Source organism: Ixodes scapularis, unplaced genomic scaffold (assembly GCF_016920785.2).
Source record: "Ixodes scapularis isolate PalLabHiFi unplaced genomic scaffold, ASM1692078v2 PGA_scaffold0__279_contigs__length_252992795, whole genome shotgun sequence".
In the NCBI taxonomy this organism is placed as follows: domain Eukaryota; kingdom Metazoa; phylum Arthropoda; class Arachnida; order Ixodida; family Ixodidae; genus Ixodes; species Ixodes scapularis.
In genome coordinates this window covers 108,971,370-108,993,111 of record NW_024609835.1, presented here as the reverse complement: position 1 = coordinate 108,993,111, position 21,742 = coordinate 108,971,370, and the positions used below count along the sequence as shown (strand labels likewise).

General features: G+C 46.1%; 1 protein-coding gene across 2 annotated transcripts in view; it reads left to right on the top strand.

Moving 5' to 3' along the window:
* Positions 1–21,352, top strand: part of LOC8034010 (ubiquitin carboxyl-terminal hydrolase 25) — a 75,128-nt gene extending 53,776 nt beyond the window's left edge. For both annotated transcript variants that reach the window (XM_029990670.4, XM_029990671.4), the window contains exons 15-19: positions 1,238–1,354; positions 5,142–5,414; positions 13,497–13,796; positions 18,103–18,298; positions 20,376–21,352. In XM_029990670.4, coding sequence (XP_029846530.2) covers positions 1,238–1,354; positions 5,142–5,414; positions 13,497–13,796; positions 18,103–18,298; positions 20,376–20,563 — 1,074 coding nt within the window. In that variant the 3' untranslated portion in view covers positions 20,564–21,352. The remainder of the gene's footprint in view (positions 1–1,237; positions 1,355–5,141; positions 5,415–13,496; positions 13,797–18,102; positions 18,299–20,375) is intronic.
* Positions 21,353–21,742: the final 390 nt, after the last annotated feature.

Here is a 21,742-nt window from a genome sequence, read left to right as displayed (position 1 = left end):
GTCCGTGCACGGCGGGCTATCAATGCACGGTTGGGACGCTCTGCAAACGTCTTTGTAGGGCGTTCCAGCAAAGCTTTATTTACGCGTTGGCTTTGCCTAAAATATTGCACAACCGCGGTCACGACGGCCGGGAAGAAGGAGCGGGTTCGCGGTGACCTTGCTTCGGCGGAGACAGACTTTGACCTAACACTCCGCGGTTACATTAACAAACTCTTATTTTGTTATCTCCATCGTCTTCTTTTCGCACGGATACACGACCACTTTGGGGTCGCTCACGAAGGAAATGCGTAAACAAAAAGAAGTGTCTTTCCCTCCTTCGTTTTACTTTGTCACGGAGGTCCTCCAACTGTAAGGTCCGCTGCCGCGTCATTCGGGTAGGATGAGTTTTCGCGGATCGCAGAGTCCGCGCTGGGGTATTTGAAGGGGTGGGCGATGACTCGGTGTTTTTTCGGAAATCGATATTGGCCCAAAAAACGGGGTGGGCGATGGCTCGGGGATGGGCGATGACTCGGGATATTACGGTACCCTAATTTTAGAAGATAAGAAACACCAAAGACAAACAACCACGCTCCTTTGCTTAGAGCTCACATTTATTTCAAACGCAAGAATTTTAGCAATTTTTTAGCAGAATTGGCTACTCCAATTGTGCGAAAGCTTGACAGGTTAATTCATTTAAAGGGATATACTATTGGCAGTTTCAGCTCCCCAGACTTAACGCTTTTTCGGTATACCCTAGGTTTCACTAAATGTGATGCCCAAAACCGGCATCACAATTTTTCCACGTTCTCCAGTGAGGTTTTGTGACATGTCGTATAACTTATAAGTCAAGCAGGCATCCTAAAAAACAGTATTTTGCACATATCCTTTCTGTTTTGCTGGCATGAAGCATTCATTTCACATCATCAAAGCTCTTGTAAGCGGATGGGAACAAGCTATACTGCTTCCATATTACATCTGAAGTCACATTTTCAGTGTTGCCAGTGAAGCCTCTCGGTCAAAATCTCAAACTTAAATAACTGAGGGAAAAAAATGGTTGTGGCTCGTAATTTGGGTTGTCTCTGCATCTGTGCATAGTTGCTTTTTGGTCAAGTTCTGGCTTTAGAAGGCCCCCCCTCCCTTTTCTTTTGCCTGTCATCCTCTTATACATCCAGTACCTACTAGGTCAACACACTAAATTGTTGTGTCTGAAATAAATGTTCTTAGTTTCACACAATGTCTGTGCTGTCCTCGGGTGCAGGAATCTCCAGCGGCTGAGCGGGTCTGCAGCGCCGCGGAGTGGAGCGTTTCGGGGACCGCCGTGCCTTGGCCAGAAGTGCAGCTGGAGCATGCGAGGCTGGCACAGGGCTCCTTCCAGGTACACCCCTTGCACATTTTAGATTGCGACAGCATCTTCGAGCAAATCCTACGCACTTTCACGTCCGTGTCTCAACTTGTAACCAGCGAAGCAATGTGGCACACATCTGTTATGTACATACTTCAATTACATGCGTACGGGGGGCGACCTGCCCAACGAATGTAATGTGATACTTTAGCTTCTGAATGACAAATATGTTATGTTTAAACGCATATTATGTTTGTGTCGCTGGAGTAAGAGAAACATTTGAATTGCGGTAGTGCTACAACAGAAGTCATTGGTTGATTGCGACAGGCTTGTCCACGAGAAGTAGACGGTTAAATCAAAAAGTTATGCAACTTGGCTTTAAATGTGATAGAAGAATTCGTAGATGTTGACAAAAAAGAGCAGAAAGCAATTTTTGCCTAGGTGCCTCAGTTTTTGTTTAAATAAAAATTCCGAGGACACCTAAGCACTTTATGAGTTGTGAATGCAAAAACATGAATCCACTGCCTTAGTTTGTTCGTGGTGTACGGGCGTGGCCAGCCACGTTTCACTACTGCCGAGGTTGCGACCGGCTACCGAGCTCGCGCTCTCGTGAAGCAGCTGCAGCCCCTCCCCACCGGCAATGCCTGCCACGAGAGCGGCTGCCGAGCGCGTGCTCTCGTAAAGCGGCCACCAATGGCTATCCAGGAGCTCTTTCGCTCAGCCAATGGGAGAATAGGCATTTCTTTCGCGTTTTTTTGTGACTAGTACAGATGCCGCCGGCCCCACTCACATAGGATAGTTCATGCTTTCGCATCAAAATATTCCTAGTATGTCCACAGCTGCTCCTAAGCAGTTTAAGAGAGGATGTGGAGAATGGAACTAGAACTTCCTTATTTCTAGAGATATCTGAACGAAATTTACAGGGTGTGTTTATATATAACACAGACATAAGAGTTAGTGCAAAATTTTATAGAGCTGTGAATATTATTTCTTAAGTTGCAAATATCAAAATTGTCCATATCTGTTCCTTATCCTAGGCCTGGATAATTTGAAAAAGGTAGTAGTAGCAGTAAAAACTTTGTTATGGTGACCCCTGGATAGATTCGCCAGGGCATAACAGAGCCCTTTTTTTTTAAATTTCTTTGTTAAAAAATTTTACCACAACTTCGAATTTTATGTAGTCGGTGAAACTTACATTTATCAAATTTAATTTTCTTTAATTTAAGTTTATAACACAGTTTTCTATAAAAAAAAAAGGGGGCTCTGTTATGCTTTCAGAAAGTTATATAAGAAGAGAATAAAAATGACAGCACGAAAATCCATTGAGCAGTTCCCGCGATATCACTGGGATGAGCAGCCACGACAGTGAAAAAATCCATTTTGAGAAAACACCTCCTAAAAGCTGCACACAAATTTTCGGCTTTAGAACAACCCTGCAGAGTAGTCTGAAGCGTTCTTGCACACTTTTTTCTTGTTCCACCCATCAAACTTCTCTTGATGTCGTTTGCTGGCTTTGCACAGACGTAGGGCATCTTTTTTTGGCAGCTTGCTGGACAGTCAGTCCAGTTCCCGAGCAATGATTGCACACTTTGCAGCAGAGCAATGGCAATCAGTTCATCGAACAATGTTTCATCGTCAGATTGTTTCATTGACACGCGATGTTTCATCATCAAATCATTTCATTGACAGCTCAGATAGATTTTTTTTCTTTAATAAGCTGTATGAGACTGTTGCAGCAAAGCGGTGTGTACAGGTCAGTCAGGTGGGTTAACATTCTTGTAATGAGTCGCCACAAAGCGGCGTGAACGCAGGTGGGGGGGTGGGTTAACGTGCATCCCAGTGATACAGGTGAGATGGGACGTCCCTACAGATGCAATTCACGGGACGAGTGTCGATGGTACGATTCTGTCAATGAAATGTGTGTCCCTGAAAAGTTGTCTAGGAAACGAAATTCCACGAAACGAGTTTCGACGAAATGATAGGGACCCGTAGCAGAGCAGTTTGCTCAGAATGTCAATCTGAACCATGCAGAACTTCGCACCTTCGCTTGTAGCAGAGGCAGGTGTGGGATCGGGCAGCATGGCTTCAAATATCCTCTGGGTTGCTGGCATAGCTCCAAGTTCAGCTTGAGCAGTATCGCAATGCCTAGATTCTGCTTTGATCTCCTCAAGCGCCATATGGGTGCTGGACGACAAGTTTCAACAAGGTGGCAGGCGGAGGATGAGCGCTGGGACCCGTGATCTCGGGAGGAACCACAGCGGTCGACGTGCTTGTTACTCCATACGTGAGCGGGGCAATGCATTCTTCCTCGGCGACAGCCGTTGGTACAGGAAATCCATCACTGGGAAGCATTGGCACAATCACCATTGACGGCACGTTGCGCAGAAACGTCCAGCTTCGCCATCCATAGTAGCTTCATGGGCCGCTTCCGTGTGCCAAATGCACGCACAGTCCTGTACTTTGAACCTCGCATCGTGTGCAACCACGAAACAGACGGGCGAACTATTCAAAGAAAGTTCAGAAAACGATTGTAAAGATGGCGAAAAATGAAGCGGAGCTGGAAAAGCGAAAACACGAGTAAGCAGACCACTGCCGAGAGCAGACGACGTGAGCGGCAACAGCAAGAGGAACAAAGTGGAGGAGAACACTCCGCGAACAGAGAAATTGCGTCCCAGCCAATAGAAGTTGCGCCCTCTTTTACACTCCTCGAGTGCGCGCTCTGTCCGATCGCATTGTTGCAATTGGAACATAGAAGAATGCCGACCACGCCGTAACCATACTGCTGATGCCATCATGGGACCCGTCAAATAAAAGAGAAAGAATTCACCTTCAAAATAAGACCAAGATGGCGGCCGTCGGCCAAAGGTGTCAGGAATTGCGAGCGCGCAAATTTGGGGTTGATTTTGACGTTTGACTGTTATTCAGACACTATCAAAGCCTCGTAAATATTTGTTTTACAGCGGAGCTGTTAAGGGCTTGTTTCCCCAGGATCGTGTCTGCAGGCAAACAAATGTCGACACAAAATTCTGGACAGCTTCCGCCATCTATGAGCGACGGCGCCGGCTTGCCGGTTGTCTGGTTGCTGCCATCACTTATAGATGGCGGCAACCTTTCCAGCCTTTCTACTCTGGTTTTCACCAGAATGGAAAAGCTGAATTTCTCTTTGCATCGTCCTAGAAATCGTCCTCTAGGCGTCGTCCTCGAGATTTTTCTTGAAGTCGTCCTTCAGGTTGTTTTAAACGTCGTCCTTGAGGTCGTTCTAGACGTCGTCCCTGAGGTCGTCCGAGAGGTAGTCATCGTGGTCATCCTAGAAGTAATCCTGGAGGTCATCCTAGACGTTGTCCTCGAGGTCATCCTATAAATGTCCTTGAGGTCGTCCTAGACGTTGTCCTTGAGGTTTTCCTGGATGTCGTCCCTGAGGTTAACATTTCCTCGTTGTAGTATTAGGTGCTGATAATTCAGCTCCTAATAATGATGATAACGCTACCAGGCCTCGTACCGTCGCTTGGCCCTTACCGCCTCGCCCCACCCGCCCCAACGTGAGGGATGCCCCTCCGTCCCTTGCACTATACCGGTCCCATGACCAGCCCACCCTTCCCCCATTCCTCCCCCACGTCCTCTTGTGGGAGGAATGGCTGGCTCCACCTCGGGGCACTGACGTACCCCTCGCACTTTGAGTGGTTGTTGACCGCTCCAGTCCATCCGGACGGGGACGTAGGCCTTTAACAAAACAAATGTTTCTTTCTCTCTCACACTCACCGCTGCGCTCGAGACGGCCCGGGTTGTGATGAAGGCCCCTTGCCTTCCCCCCTCTGCGCAGGGAGTGCGACTGGCCCAGCTGGTGCCCACCCTGACAACGGAGGGCCCTCGCGCAGCCTTGGCCAAGGCCCTGGACCAGGAGCTGGCGCGCCTGCAGCGGCTGGCCAAGCACGCCCCCTGCGGGGAGGCCTCCCAGGAGCCCCGGCTGCACCACCCGGGGCTCTTCCTACTCCTCAATGGCATCCCCGTGCAGCCACACCTGCGCAGGGTCCTACTAGAGCAGTTCGCACACCCGGACCTCGAGGGGGACCCCACAGGGAGGCTCCTCAGGCAGGTGGGTACCCCGAAGGGGGTGTGGGGTTCTGGGACAACGCAACCTGCGCTTTCTTTCGTCGTAACTTGGCAGACAATGAGGGCTACGGTCCCGCTCGGAGGGAGACGTGTGACTGTACTTTGTCTCGCTACAGTAGACTTTCATTCATTCAAGCTTTAGGAAGCCAAGAATTTTGTTTGAATGGTCGTAAGTTTGAATTATAGGAAATTTATCTAAATATGATCCGAAATAAAATTATGATTTGCCATATCATTTCTGTTTATAGTATGTCAAATATTTGTTTTGTATGCTACACTTACAAAACAGATATTTGATGATTTCCTCTAAATAGGCCAACCGATCATAAGCAGGTATGCTGTGCATGAAGCATTTGTGAAATGTATGACATAAGTTTCTTTATCCCTCAAAAATATTGTTTATCATGGACTGTTCAGACAGCACATGACAACTCAAAACAATATTAAGTTTGTTCATCGGGCCAAGATGTTGTCTAATGTGAACTATTAAGTGGACACACAAGTGATGAAAACAGCACCGGGCGGCAGTGTTCGTAGCAACATGCGCGGACGCTGTGATGTGGACCTGTTTCATGCCACTGCATCACAGTGTTTGCGCAAGTTGCTATGGAAATTTCCATGCGGTGCCCGTTTTCATAGCTCATGTGTGCCTTGCTTGAGCCCCGTCAAGTGTGCTTCCCACCAAGCACTAGTGTACTGCGGAGAAGCCACACCTACGAAAGCAATCTCGGCAGGCTTTGCCTCTCTAGAACGCACCGGTGCTCGGAAAGAAGCACACTCTACGGGGCCGTGAAAACAAAAAGTATGAATTAAGTATAAACTGCATATAAGCAGTTTGACAAGTGACGAGACAAGCGATGGTGACCCGCTGTCGTTGTCGATCTGTCAGTCGCGCGACGAAGCAAACCACATGAAAGCGACAAGCAAGCGACCAGGGCGACGAGCAACGTTTTCTAGAAATCCAAAAACCAAATGACGCGACAGGCAACAGTGAAAAATCTCCGTCGCCCGTTGCTGACTCTTGTCTCTTGTGCCGTCGCTCGTCTCGTCGCTCACCAAATCGCTTTCGTGTGATTCAGCCTTTAAACGAAATTCTAATTAAGCGGCTTATGAATGCATTAAAAACATAGAGGGACAACCAAAATTTTCAAATTTGTTTGAATTAACCAGAGGTACGAAATATCCGAGTTCGAATTATTGCGAGCCTACTGTCGCTTTTGTACAAATTTTGAGCGATGAGCTAATCTTCTACGGGGAAAAACCAACACTTGGGGCACGCAAAAGAGGGCCCGAGTAAGAGAAGAGTTTCTCCTTCCCTCTTCTCCAACTGCTTGGGTTACTCTCGCCCCTCCACCTGTGTAATGGAGGTAGGAAGCTTCTGGAGGTGACAGGAGGCCACCAAAGGTGACGCCACAAGCGTAGAGGGACACGCCCCCAACAATGACCGAAACCGGCTATTGGACGAAATGGAGAGAGTTGGCTTGGCGCCAGCAGCTCCACACTTCTGGCTTCCTTCAACACTTCTGGGTTCACCTCTGGTGGCCTGATGTCGCCTCTAGAAGCTTCCTACCTCCGTGAGCTGTGGTAAAGCCATCACATGCTTACGTCATGATAGGCTTGAACGGGACACGACGTTAGCTCTTTGCCAAGTTACGGTGAAACAAAGTACCTATAAAATTGTTGAAGCCTGTCCTCTGGAATTTTGATGTGATTACATTGAGATTGAGCAAAGAAACCTATTGGACACGAGTGCTACGTCAGATTTCTTAAAGGGTCTTTTCAACTTCTGCAAAAACGCGACACACGACGGCTCGACGATCTAGGAAAGATCTGTGCGACTCGAAATCCGGCAATTCTTTCATACGAAAACCGCCGGGTGGGAACTGGCTGCCAAGGGCTTTCCCCACTTTTTTTTTTCCTCTGTCACGCGCATGGTTACTAGAACAACTCAATTGGGAAACTGCCATAGGAGCCTGCTATCGAGAGCTGGCTTTGACCCATACTCAACGAGAGTGTAGCGCCACCGTCTTTGCCTCAGAGACCACTCCAGAAACTATGCACATCTGTGTTGGCAAAATGAACTTTTTCTGACTCCCTTGTCTCAAAACAGACTAGCCAACAAACAAACGGAACAAACTCGCCACAAAGGGGCGGCGCCGTAATCAAATCTAGCTGGCCGTGGCTCGGTTCCACTGGATGCAAGGGTCTGGGTTCCAAGGACAAGTTTGACAACCAAGTAGCTGTAGTAATGTTGGTCACGCGCAGGGAGAACCTAAGAATGTGTTTATGGACTGGATTTCATAAAGTTTCGCAAAATCGGCCAGATATTACGTACTGTTTGACATGGATCTTGGAGTTTTTGACTCCCAAGAAATGCCCATAGCATGGCACTCTCTTGCAGGGGCAGTCGAGTGTTTCGCAGCAAAAGGACGTAATATGCACAAAAGGAGATGGTAGTCAACTTTATTCGAACGTACACATGCCAAGCAAACGGAAGTTTAACGTGCCAGACGCTTTCGAACCAAGCTTTGGACCACTAGGCCTAGCTAGGCCAAGTCACGAAGATGACGTGAGTATCGACGCACAGGCAGAAAGATAAATCTTGACACACTTCTTTGGGTACAGCTAAAAGATTGGCTAGACGTAATCCTTCCTTTTACATGTAGCAACATGGCTGGAGCATTGCAGATAAAAACTGCTCATCAAACGTAAAATTAGAAAGTCGCAAGAAACGTTTTTGCTGTGCCAGTATACGAGCCGATTTAAGTTTCAGTGTTACTGGACTAAAGCAAAAGAATACAAAACCATGGCTGAATTAGGCAACGTCGATCACATGCTCTAAAAGTTTTATTCTCACTTCTTGCCTATCCACATTGAGCCTATCCAGATTGGGGAAACCGTAAAATATCTCGCTTTTCGAGTCAGTTATGAAAAGTGTCGAAGCGTGTGGCAATTGCACTGCCTCCTGGAAGGGATGACACCACCTATGGCTACATAGTTACGGTGCTCTACAAGAGATGACGCTTGATGCATAAAAAAAAATTGTGTTGCACTGTGAATATAAAAAAAATGCATATAAGTCGCAATGTTGTATAAGACGCATCAAGAAAAACGTTTGAAAAAAAAACCGTGACCTTTACATAGAAAATACAGTACACATTTGCAAGTCCGGCTTCAGGGTGCCGCCATCTTGCTCAGTTGGGGTGCGCTTGGGCGCAGCCATAAGCTGATTACGACGCCTTAGGCCCACTTCAGACAGGGCAATTTCACCCAGCAACTTGACGTTGCAAAACCGGCAACACGGGCCGGCCGCGTTCACACGCAGCAACCGAGTTGCTACGACTTGCCATCATTATCCTTCAAGTTGATTTTTTTTTTGCACAATTTAGACGCACAGCTAAGCGCTAAAAACATGTTTTTATATCTTTGAATGGCGCTGAAAACACCTACTCATTTTCTGAAAAGGCATATTTCCAAAAACGATCAATTTCTAACCGGAACCAAATCTTTAGCTGTCATCATCACCACCACAGGGGTGTCACATGAAAATATTGCGTCCCTGATTGGCTGCTGCTGCTTCAAACGTCTCCAAGTTGTTCGAGTTGCTCGTCCGTTTCGAGCCGGACCCGATTTCAGCAGTTCATGTCGATCTAGGGAACAATTCGCCAACAACCTCAGAATTGCTAGAAAAGTTGCCCCGTCTGAAGTGGGCCTTAGCAAGGCTATGTAATCGGATTATGACACGTTCAGGCGCACCCCTATGAACAAAGTGGTGGCGCCCTGAGGCCAGACTTGCAAACATATATATGCATGCATTTTGCCCCCTCCCCCCCTCCCCTCCCCCCCCCCCCCCCCCCCCCCCCCCCCCCCCCCCCCCCCACCAAAAAAGTTACGCGGTCTGTTCACACGATGCATCTTTTAGGCGCGCAACAGTATTGCGACACTCAAGTTTCGCGAAATGTGCTCGTTCACACGTACCCGCCTCACGTGCAACAACAACACACACCGATGCACCATTTTGAGTGAGCTCCGAATCCGATCTCTATTTATCTGGGGACCTGGTTTGCACATTTTATGCAGTCAATTCACTTTAATTTTTTTTTCTCACATACTGCACTACTTGGAGCGATCTCGCGTGTGCGCTAAGCCGATTAAGGCGGCAACCTGTACGTGCAGGACATGTGCCGGCGCCGAGCCCATACGCAGCCAATTCATTGCCAAAGCTCCTATCAATGCGCATAGTATTCGTAGAAACGCTACGTGCCCAATCTGGTTACTTCTCAGCGCCCATGTCTGCCCCGAGTTTACTGTGCCAACTGTTTCAGAGAGCGCACATGGTTTCACGTTCGCTTGTAAACAAAGCAAACTTGGTTTCAGTTTACTCGGTCTCTTATCCAGCGGTATCGTTGCGACAACAACGCTATGAGCACTATTCTAGTCTCGCCAACTCCCGCTGATTGTCTTCGTCCATCGCTGGATTTATTTCCGATATGCTACTCACTTTTCCTTCAGTGGTGCTTGACATTCTTGCAGAAGCGCCGGCAGTATCCATCGTTCGCTTTTTCGTTTTTTTTTTCGGATTTCGCTCCGCTACAACACCGGCAGTGAAGTGGTCTTCTCAAACAGCTCGCTCCCCCCTCAAAGGCCACGTGAGAGCGTTTCTGAGCGGCCATTGGTGGTACCCTCAGAGTGATTGACAGGACTCGGCAAAGTTTCAGCAAAAGATCGCTCCAGAAGCGAGGTGTGCGCGCAACTTTTTTTAGATGCGTGCGTCCTTTTAGGATTCTTTCAGATGGTGCAACCATTTCGCAAAACTACAATTCGCGACACTAGATGCGCGAGAAAAATGCATTGTGTGAACAGGCCTTTAGTCATACATAGTCCAGCATGCTTAATCTGCAGGCTACAGTCGCTGGCATGCTGCTTAGTCCTCAGGAGACTGTTGGCAGCGAGTCTTACTTAGGCAAGCATACTTATTTGCAGGCGACCTTTGATGGTGGGTTGTACTTAGTTCAGCATACAGTAACTTCGTTGATACATTCCCGGTTGACACATTTTCTGGGCTGTTACGTACACGAGCGCCGGTCCTGTTTAACTCCTATGAAGATACATGCACTAGTTTCCCGTCTGCTGCGTTTGACTTCCCGGTTGTTACGTCCAAAATCTGCCCCTCGGCCCTCCCAAACCCGCGCTCCTGGGCAGCGCGCGGCAGATTTTCGGTCTTCTGTTGGCAACGTATGCCTCTCGACCTCTCTGCTTGATTCTTCAAGTTATGTATTTGAATCCAAATCCAAATCCATTAGAATCCATAGTGGCTGGTGAGCAAGTGATGTCACGATCGGAGTCCGTTTAGGATAGCTTAACCAGCTCAAAGATTTCAAAGTTTTAACGCGCTAGTCTTTAGCGTGTGTTTTAGTTCTTGGATCTTAAAGAATTTTGTTCCTGTCGGACGTTCTGATGGAACTGATGGCAACACAGCGGGCTCAGTGTGATGCCCGTTCCGACTTCGGGAGTGGAGCAAGAGCTGAGAAAAACTTGGTCGCTGCTCGACGTGTATGAGTGCAGTTGTCAGAAATCGTGTTGGAAATGATTTTTAGCAAAATAAAGGTACCGTTTTATTTCTCTATTAGCCTCGCGCGACATTCCTGGTTCTATTTTCCCCAGTGAGCAATATGAAAAGTTGCCCCTTGAGGTAGCAATTGTGGTCGCGCTTTAAGGGGGGACATGGGCCTAAATTTTTTATTTTCTTGAAAAAATTCATTTTTTAATTTTGAGGTTTTCAGTTTTAGAAACTAATTATACACCCTTACACCAAATTTGATTACAATATGCCAAATGTTATGTTAATATAAAATATTTTCAACACATTGTGAGGCAGTAACAAAGTAAAGGAGTTCAATGTTTGAATGCATTTTTCTCAGTTCCACTTTTCGCTGCAAATTTTATACGAAGGAATCTTTTGTTCGAAGGTGAAAGTATTTTGTTACCACAATCAAGATGTTTCGGAACTGAAATTTACTCAGGAATCGGGCTATCTACTTTATTTTGTTTTAAGTTGAAGTCCTCAGTGAGAAAAAACTAAGTTTTCAAAAATTGACAGATGACAGATATGCGTCTCATAGTTTAAGGTAATAACTCTTCCTGAAATATTTACATTTAAGTTATTAAAACTAGATAGCCCGACGTCCCATATCTTCCACTTTATGTTCAAGCAGTCAAAATGGTACTTAATAGCTTGATTTGCATATCATAGATTTCTTAATGAAAAGTGACACATCATCTTATGCAGGTATGTAAATTTGTCCTAAAGAGCTAAAAGTTTGCACAGTACACCTACATCTGAAGCTAAATCTCCCGTGCAAATTTCATTCCGATCACTTGAGTAGTTCACAAGTTTGACCTCTAGCCAGTGTCCCCCCTTAATCGTGTAGATACGGTACGGTATACATTGACTGCTAGTTCTAAACAATTGTGCTGAAAAAGAATGCCCATCTATATGGTAACTAACACAATAGTTCTCCGAACCCCCAAATGTCATTCTGGAGTAACTCCCAGTGTGAGAGTTGCTTCCCATCACATCTGTAGCCCCACCAACAGTGTTATTGGTTGTTACATTTTCCCGGGTGATCCGTGTTTTTTCCACAGTCCCTGAAAAACGTATCAACGAGGTTCTACTGTACATAATCCGCAGACGATTGTTAGTGTCGATTCATATTTTGTCCATCATACTTAATCCGCATGCGACCGTCGGCGTGCGCAGCTGGTTCCTGACGAGCCTTAGCTCCCCACCGGAACTCGCAACATTATGGGGTGTATCATAAATTACCTAGGGATAAAGAATCAATAGAGTACATAAAAGGTGCAAGAAACCTCCTTTCCTCACGATTAATTTATTGTCACGAGGGGCTCCTAAAAGTCCAATAGTACTGAAAATTCAAGGCCCCACACGCACCCACCAAGGAGCAGAAGCCATGGGAAACCTCATTAAAGCATGCTCGTTACACACTCCACTCCCGAAGAACTTTTAAACTTGTCTCAATTATTCCGATGGACATGGAGATCGCTGGAGTGTGTTGTCTGTGCAGCGCATGCGAAATCACTGAAAGCTCCCCGCTATCAAGCATAACAAATCATAACGCATGGATGATACACGCACGACACATTCCGTGTTCTCTGGGTTCATCAAAACAATTGAGCCAGGTTTAATTTTTTCTTTTTTTCAGTAATAAGGCATTTGAGGTACATATTTGTTCATAGAAATGATAAAATTCACAAAACACTACTTTTATGACCACCGACACGCTGAGGACACATCAATAAACACTTTGTCTACATACAGCATAACCTCGTTATAACAAAATGGGATATAACAAACTAATGGATATAACAAAGCAATCATAATTCCCCTTTCTTACTAATAGTGGGAAGAAATGTACATTGGCTATAACAAACTAATGGTTACAACGAAATAATTACGACTGCTCCTTCAACTTTGTTATAACGAGGTTTTACTGTATATTTGCACAGTCGCGGGGACTGAAACAACCAGAGAAATTTCTGGAGTCTTGGAGTTTTTATTCTCCCTCTTTTGCCCTCCGGTCTACATTTAAATCTGTTTGCTTACCTTGGCAAATATGCAACTTTGCGGTGAAAATTAATTGGCCGATGTTTTAAAACCACGTTGTAGCTTTTTGTGCAGAAAAATAAATGATTTTTTTAAGTGTCGGGGCAACACCACCCGGAACATCCGAAGCCCACGCACTACCATTTGGAAGTCGTCGCAGCGAGATCAAGCATAGATCTGCATTGCTCACGAGCGCCACATCGGTGTCTGGCTGGACCTTGTGTCCAGTTAATGCGTCGAAGGACGCTCGGCACGAAGCTCAGACCCGATGGCCCAGTCATGACACCGTCCGAGCGCGACGATGTTGCGTGAAAGTAGAGAAGCGGTTCGCAGGCGATGATTATTTTAGGTGGTGTCGGTCAAGTACTTTGTCTCGTCGTGTCCGCACTCCATCCCGTTGCCTGAAGCCCACTTCTCTTTTCCCTTCTTGAACTTTGTCAGGAGGCCCTGCAGTGCCTGGCACAGCTCAGGGGTGGCTCCGAGTCCGAGGAGGCGGCGGAGGAGGCAGCGTACCGGGGCTGGCACGCCCTGTACGCGCGCTTTCGGCAGCTGGCCACCGCCCTTGCCGTAGGGCTGGACCGGCTGTGGGCGGGGCGCCTGCCCGAGGCCCTGTCGCTGCTTGCGGGAGCCTGCGCCCTCAACGAGGCCCTGCAGGGGGGGCCGCCCCCGGCGGGGCCCAAGGCCCGCCACCTGGGCCTCAACCCCAGGCTGCTGGACCACTGCCGCAGGCTGGCGTTGCTGGTGGGTGCAAGTCTTGCCCGGCGAGTGACGGGGCGGAACTCGGTCGAATGGGCGTGGCCCTCTGAACGGGTGAAGTGTGACCCGCGCTCTAACCGAATGGGTTTTGGGGTTTTTGTTGCGCTTCTTACTGAGAGGCAGAGAAGTGCCAATTTAAAGTTTTTCTGCCTCGCAGTAAGAGACGAAACGTTTAAAAAATTGGCAAAGTACTCATCGAGAGCCGAACCCAGACTTCTGAGCATACCGGGCTGACCGAAACGCTCCTACGTGTCGGCCACTTCCCTACGCGTGCGGGCTGGAAGCAATAAAACTGGACGTGCATACTCTGGTTCTGAGTGGTAGAATCCACCTTACCTCATGCCCCGTGCATATTTCTGCTCTCGGACCTAACAAGTGCCCCTCCCCCAGCTTTCGAGACCTCAGTCGCCGACCGATTTTTTAGACGCCGATAATTCAGACTTGTTCAGTATCTCGGACCTAAGGGGAGAACACCGTGACCTACCCTATTGAAATAGTGCACATTTACGACCCATGTTTCAGACAGTTTGAATTTTCCGAAAGTTTGAATTTTCAAACAAAATCGTCGCGAGCGATCAGTGGGAAACACCACCGAGAAGCGGCCATTTTGGATTCTATGTTGGCTGCGCACGGATTGGCTTGGTTTGGCAGCGTTACTTGAGTGCTGCTAAGTCGTACTGCTAGGTGATGCTGTACGGCCTTTTTTTCTCTATCTGCATGTCATTATCATCATCATTGTTACCATTTTGCTTTTTTGATTCACCATTGCAGTCGTAGACTTGCTCATCTCATCTCGATCTCGTCTCGGTGAATTGTGTTTTCGGACTGTGCTGGCTAGGACGTCATTGCCCCATCCGTTCTTCCGCCGCCGCGATGTGTTGCTAAGAAGCACCGAAAGTACTCGAAAAATAGCGCTAGAAAAGAAGGCAGTGATTCTCAAGCTAACAGAAAGTTGTTGCACCCAAACGGAGGCGTAACCTGGAACAAAGCACGCAGGCGTAGCGTGAAGCAAGGTACTATTTACGGCTAGTCCGCTTAGACATAATAAAGCCAAGTTGTTTAATCTGCTGATTTTTCTGACTGCTCTTTTTTTCGGTTGTTTTTTTGGTCCCTGTAAAGTAAAAAAATCGGTCGGCGACTGTATCTCCAACTTTTATGTGAGCGCATTTATCCAAGAGCAAAGTATTTATTTTGTTGTGAGAGAAAGATCACTTGTGGTTATGGGTAATGGAACAGTGTTTGAATCATTTTAAGGAACTACTCGCAGCTTTAAATGTGCGTATGGCATTCTTGTGAGATTGTTAAGGTGTTTCATGAACCCTGAGGATTGTGGCAGCCTGATCTTGCAGTGTTTTTTTCTTCGTGGTGCTTTCATTATTTTTATGGTGTGCAGCTTAGTCATGAATTGCCCAGCTTAGCGTAGGAGTGGAAGAGCTGGTCAGGGCCCGAAATAGTCGAGCTAATGAACTACTGCAGTCTCATCTTGGACGTGTGAAACGGTAGGAACCTTTTAAACACCATATGCAATTTAAGCGCAAGAGAGTTTTAGAATAGCGTCTCTCCGCTGCGACGTAAAAACCCAAGCATCTGGCGCCTGCAACACCACCAAGATACAGTAGAAATTTCTTTTTCACATGAAAGGCTGTAACTTGAGAAAAAAACAAGTTTTTGGTTCAGAGTAACATTTTAGATTTTTTTAAATATTAGAGTGACGCAAGCTGTCGACCGCTCGTGTCCGCCAGTGTCGCCTTGGCAAGAAAGGTCTCGTGTCTTTCGCCTTCGCCGAGAAACATTCGCATGTCGCAAGATGCAAGGTGCCGGCGATTGTTATCCACCTTGCTGAGCCTTCCAAATTGTTAATGATGAGCACCTCCCCCAGGAGTGTAATGTCGTCCTGTATTGAAAATAGCAGTCTCAAGGATACTGCCGACTTTACGCTCATGCCTGCTTAAGATGCAGCTGTTGCGGTCCTGGGCGCCGCCATTTTCTGATTATGCTCATCTTGGCAAACTGCCAAGTGCCATTAGCCAACTTCTCGTGCATCAAAAACATTGCCTACTAAGAACGCTCCATTGCCCTTCTTTGTGAGAACAAGTTTGGCAGGTCACAAAATACGAAAAAGTTTTTTTTTTTTTTTTAATTTTTCTTCATTGCATATGAACCCACTTCTCATTTTCACCCAATTTGCTCTCACGTTTCGGTGGGCTACATCTCGGGATATTACGGTAGTAGCAATCCTTGAAGGCTGAAGGACAGTTCTACCTTTTCATAGAAAATTGTGAGCTGTGCCCCGTCATACATGCCAAAAATTTGAAATACTTTCCCTTTGAGTGTCCCCTTGAAAAGTGCATAAAAGCACTATTTGCCCATGTTTCTTCTATACCAGCAATCTTTTAACACAGAATGTGTTACTGTCAAATCTCGATACACCTGCTGCACTGAAGCTTTGAACAAACTGTGGCACCCTCATTTTGGGTAGTATAAGCTCACCTAACTGGGGCTCGCACTACTTATGGCACCTTTGCTGAGCTTCTATCTTTCTATAGTGCTGAAGAACGGAAAAACACCTTTAGACGTCCAAAATCGGCTAGATTCAACTATACAGTCGCCGACCGATTTTTGAGACTTCGCAAGGACTGAAAAAACGTCCAAATAAAAAGTATTTGGACGTTTTTTCAGTCCTTGCGAAGTCTCAAAAATCGGTCGGCGACTGTATAGTTGAATCTAGCCGATTTTGGACGTCTAAAGGTGTTTTTCCGTCAGTCCGAAAAATCAGCAGATTAAAAAACTTGCCTTTATTATGTCTAAGCGGGCTTAAAAAAGCTGTCAATAGTGCCTTGCTTCAGGTTACGCTTCCGCTTGCATTTGGCCACATTTTCTTAGCTTGAGAATCGCTGCCTTCTTTTGCAGCGTTATGGTCGAGTACTTTCTGCGCTTCTTAGAGACACTTAGCGGCGGTCGAAGCCAGCATGGTCCGAAAACACAATTCACCGAGACGAGATGAGAGGGGCAAGTCCACGACTGAAGAATGGCGAGTGGTAACAGTAATGATGATAATAATGCACAGCAAGAGAAAATAAAAGTTGTTGCATAGCGTCACCTAGTGGCAGGACTTAGCATTTCTCAAGTAGTGCTGCCAAACCAAGCCAATCCATGCGCAGCCAACTTAGAATCTAAAATGGCGGCTTCTCGGTGGTGTTTCCCGCTGATCGCTCGCAACGAATTCCAAAAAGTTTTACTTTTGGACCTCAAGCTGTTTGAACCATGTGTCTTGAATACGCACTACTTCTCTCGAGTAGGTCACAATTATTTTTTTATTAGGTTTGAAGTATCAAACAAGTTTGAATTACTGGCATCCGAAAAATTGGTCGGAGACTGTAACCTGTCTCTTATCTCTGCATGATGACGTCAAAACATGTGGCATTCCGACGTGTTCATTTTCCTTTTTTCTTTGGAACGTGTGAAATGGCCTTAGTGTCCAATTTCAATTCCAATTTTTGTTCTCTCTTTGTATTTTCCTCGGGATCTCGCATTCCACACCAGAGCAGGCACGCTTCTACATGTGTGGCAGTTTGAGATGCTCAAGTTTGCTTTTTTGAAAATAAGTCCTAACAAGGCCCTTTTTACAGCGCCCCCTGGGCAATCCAGGAAGCCTATATAACGAATGTCATGGGACCACCGAAAATCATTAATTATTCTGAAATATCGCATAGTGAAAAGCTCTTAGATCGGCAGTATATAATAATTAAATTGAACGAAAGAACTTACCCACCTCTGCAACGAGATGGCACTCGGTCTTTTCAAATCAAAATGAGTTGCACGCAAGGAATCTGTAATCTGTTTCTGGTAGGTGCAGCACAAACAAGACAGGATGAATGATTCCATACCGTCAATGTTCTTGTCAGGCACCACCGGTCACATCGGTACAGCTCAACACAGCGTGCAGTGTGCTCGAACGCAGTGTGAACGAATGCGTTCGAACATGTACCATTGAGTAGAGTCAAAGGCAGCTAAATTTAGCATCTACCCACTAATCCTTCCAGTTGGAGCTCGGTGCTCTGATGTCCTTGCCTGCTTTCATCTCCTCCTCTTCCCCAGTTTCTCGTCGTGTAGCGTTGGCAGGATTTTGTTTCAAAGTTGCTATGTTTGATGATGTTCGGGCCGTCGAGGCACAAGATGCCTATCCAGTTCCTCCGTGCAGCATTGCCGCGGAGCAACGCGCAATACACTGTGTTTTCGCTGCCTTTCCGGGTATGGCATTTTCTAAATCTCCGGTGTGACATTTGTGCAGGAACTGAATGAGAAGTGTGCCAGCCAGTTCGAGGAGGGCAGCCTTGAAGAGGGGCTCGAGGCCCTTCGGCTCATGTCCCAGGCGGTGCTGCCCTGCCTGGCACCCCTGCTGGCCCCACAGGCGTCGTCCAGGGATGCACGCGCCATCGAGGAAGTCCGCAGCCGCTGGTGCGCCATGCTGGGCCTCGCCATGACCGGTCAGTGGGCCGTCCGAACCCCCCCCCCCGCGTCCTCCTTTTATAGCTTTTAACCATCACCGCATAGCTATCATTACCTCTATGAAGACATCCCTACCCTTAACTGATTTCTCCCTCTAACTTAAAGCCTCGCCAAGTGCTATTTTCAGAACCACCTTGCGTATCGTCACGCACTAATCATCAACTATAAGTTGGGATTCCCCGTTGCGGCGCATTTTAAGGGGGACACTACCCAGAAAAAACGATTACTGAAAAAAAACTGTCATTTTGAAAGATGTCTATTTACATACACCAGCATCTAGAGGGTATTCCCAAAAAGTTTCATTAGATTTTACTGCATAGTTAATTTTTTATAAATTATTTTCGGTCCACAAATGATGAAGAAAAGGTAGAGGTTGATGATGTTGAATGATGAGAAAAGGTAGAGCACTTTGAACACACTTTCATCCATTCCACTTTCTGGCATAAATTTCACTTCAGGAAAAATATTGTTCTGTTACTACATAACTTGGATTCATTTTATGAGTTTTTCTGGGGTGAAATTTGAAGGGGAAGATAACTATGAGCTTGTATTTTTTTATTTTTGTCATCTTTCATGCTCAAAAACAAAAATTTTGGACAAAGGATGCAAATCAAGAAAACTGTATTTGTGCTTATGTGGCTTTTTTGTCATGAAAGATGGTATAACATAGAAATATAGCTCCATAGTTATCTGCTCTGAACTGTCCTAATGCAATATAACACATGAAAACGGCAAATTTATAAGTAATTTCAAAACGATAGTTTTCCTACGCAGGCACGCCCAGTTTCATCTTTGAGTGGTTGCAGTTTTTTTTTTGTACTTCACCCAGGTTAATAAAATTTGGTAGAAATGTTCTCAACATCAACAGAAACAAGCCCTGTAAATATAATTTAAATCAGACAAGTGGTTCAAAAATTTACTTTTTTGGGTAGTGTCCCCCCTTAAGAAGGAAGCTGGCATGGAACCTAAACTTTATTATTTTAGAGCTTTCTGTATGAAATTTTAGGGTACATTCATAGCACATATATAAGAGTAATTGCGATGTTTCATAAAGCTGTGCCCAGGGGTTCTAATTTACAAAAGCTTTTTCAGTATGGTTCACTTGCTTCCTTTATCCCAGGCCTGGAGAAATAGCAAAACACAGTGTGAATGTGAAATTTATTATAAGCATTCCTACATAGGCACCCCAGTGTATGACAAGGCCCTTTTTATTAATTTCTTTTCAAAACATTTTTTGCACAACATTCAATTTCATATTGTTGGTCATATTCTCATCCATCAAATTTAATTTGAGTATTATAAAATTTTAACACTATTTTTTTAAGAAAGGAAGCTTGTCATGCGCTCAAGAAGTGATTTAGGAACAGAATAAAAAAAACTGCACGCAAATTTATTAAACAGTTTCCGAGATATCGCAGGGATGAGCGCCAGTGCTAGCGGAAAAATCTATTTTGAAAAAATGTCAGTTGAAAGTTGCACACACATTTTCAGCATTGAGCCCGTTTTACGTGGCACAATTCTGCTTGCGATTTTCATTCTCGTGCGGCAAAGAGCTTGTGGATACCATACTCAGTACTCATGCACATAAGTCACCATCCACGGCTTTTATCCATTTGTTTTCGCTCGAGCTAGTAATGTTGCAACTGAAAATCACGAAAATCACAAGCAGAATTGAGCCCCGCGAAATGGCTTTACCCGCGGAGTAGCTGGAAGGGTACTTGCGCGCTTTTTTTTTGTTCCGCTGTTGTTTTACTTAGTTTTGACGGCCGACGGCATAGATAGACTAATCACAATCTTCACAGAATCACATGGTTATATTAGCCACTGGGAGACACATCCGCATTTATCAGGAAACCACCCCTGCAGCAGACGACGTGCCGGGAGAAAATGCAGCCTAGCATACCAGTATGAGGTTGCTTTTTCTATTCCACCGTGACCCAAAGAGAAGGGTGCATACACTGTTTCCCAATATCTAGAAAATTGAACGGAACGGCCCTTTAATCTCTGTTGTGGCTGAGACGGGAGCGGTAACATGAAACGTTGGATTGCTTGCAGAAGAGAAGCAGGAGCGGCTACAGGAACTGCTCAGTAAGCTGTTGGACCCCGGGGCAGAGCTCCCCGTCCCTGCGGTCGCCCCCCTGACCGTCCCACGCCTGCCCGACCTTGGGGCTGCCTTTGAGACCGCCATGCGCCGCCTTACTGCCAGCGGACAGCTGGAGGCTGCCCTCTCTTCCGCCTCTTAGCCTCCTTTCTTTCCTTCTCAACTCGCAGTCCTTCTGGGCGCGGCCTTGACCGACCTGCGTCTTCGCCAGGCCGGTTTGGTTTTGTGCCAGCTGGCAGCTATCATGTCTGTAGTTAGTGCAAGACATGCACGCACGTGCAAAGGGAATCACGTTCGTGCGTCAGCCCGGAAGTTTGGTTGCCGTCGGGCCGCTGGAAAAGTCGTCAGACAATCTGTGCCTGTGTCGGAGCGGCACTTAAGATGCAAACTAAAAGTTTTGCGTCTTTTTTTTTGCTTTGGGATTAGGCAGAAAGATGGGGTCCCTATTTTTCTTTTTTTTTTTTTCTTTTTTTTACTTGGGCTTCCACGTCCTCGAACAAACTAACTTACTCGCTAGGGTGCTGTTCCCCACCCTCTTCCTTCCTAACTCGATTTTGTTTAGTTTGCAGTTGCGTGTGCTAGCTGCGTGTGCTAGGTTTAGCGACCCGTTTTTCTACGGTTTCGAACATCTCTTTTTTTGGGGATGTTATCAATTCTCCTTTGCTGTTTTCCTTAAGACACTGGCCTTGTAACTTCGAGGCACCCTTAGCTTTAGTTTGTCGATTTGTGAGAACAAGTCTGCCCGAAGCTGTAGACTTTATTGGGCATTGCGGCAATTTATGTTTGAACAAAGTTTCTGGATGCATGGTACCTAGGTTTTTCTTCCAATTCCGATCACAGTTGTAGAGTTCTTTGCACTCTTTGCTTCTCTCTAACATTGTGTAAATTTTTGTGTACAAATGTAAATAAAATCATTGTTTCTGTTGCACTATTTATTTTAAACTTCCCCACTGCTATGAAGAGTTTGGCTACATGTTGTTGGCAAACTTGTTTGTTGTCTCGATGTAAAAAGAAAAAGTGTACTTTTCATAAGATATATTCCTCGCACTCTTAGTTCTGTCGCGCAGAATTCACTGCCACGCATGTGCTTATTTCGTGCTACAAGGTTGTTTTTATGCGATAGCATTATTAAACTACTAAATATTTTCAGCTATGTATATTCTGGCCTCCTAATACGCAGTAGGTATGCACAGTACATTTAAGCTCGCTGTGCTTGCACCTCATTGCGTGGCATGTATGTGGAGCGGCAGTACACACTCCTTCACATTCATACCCTCTTCGAAGGACCTGATGACCTTGACATTGTCCTAGAGGTTGTCCT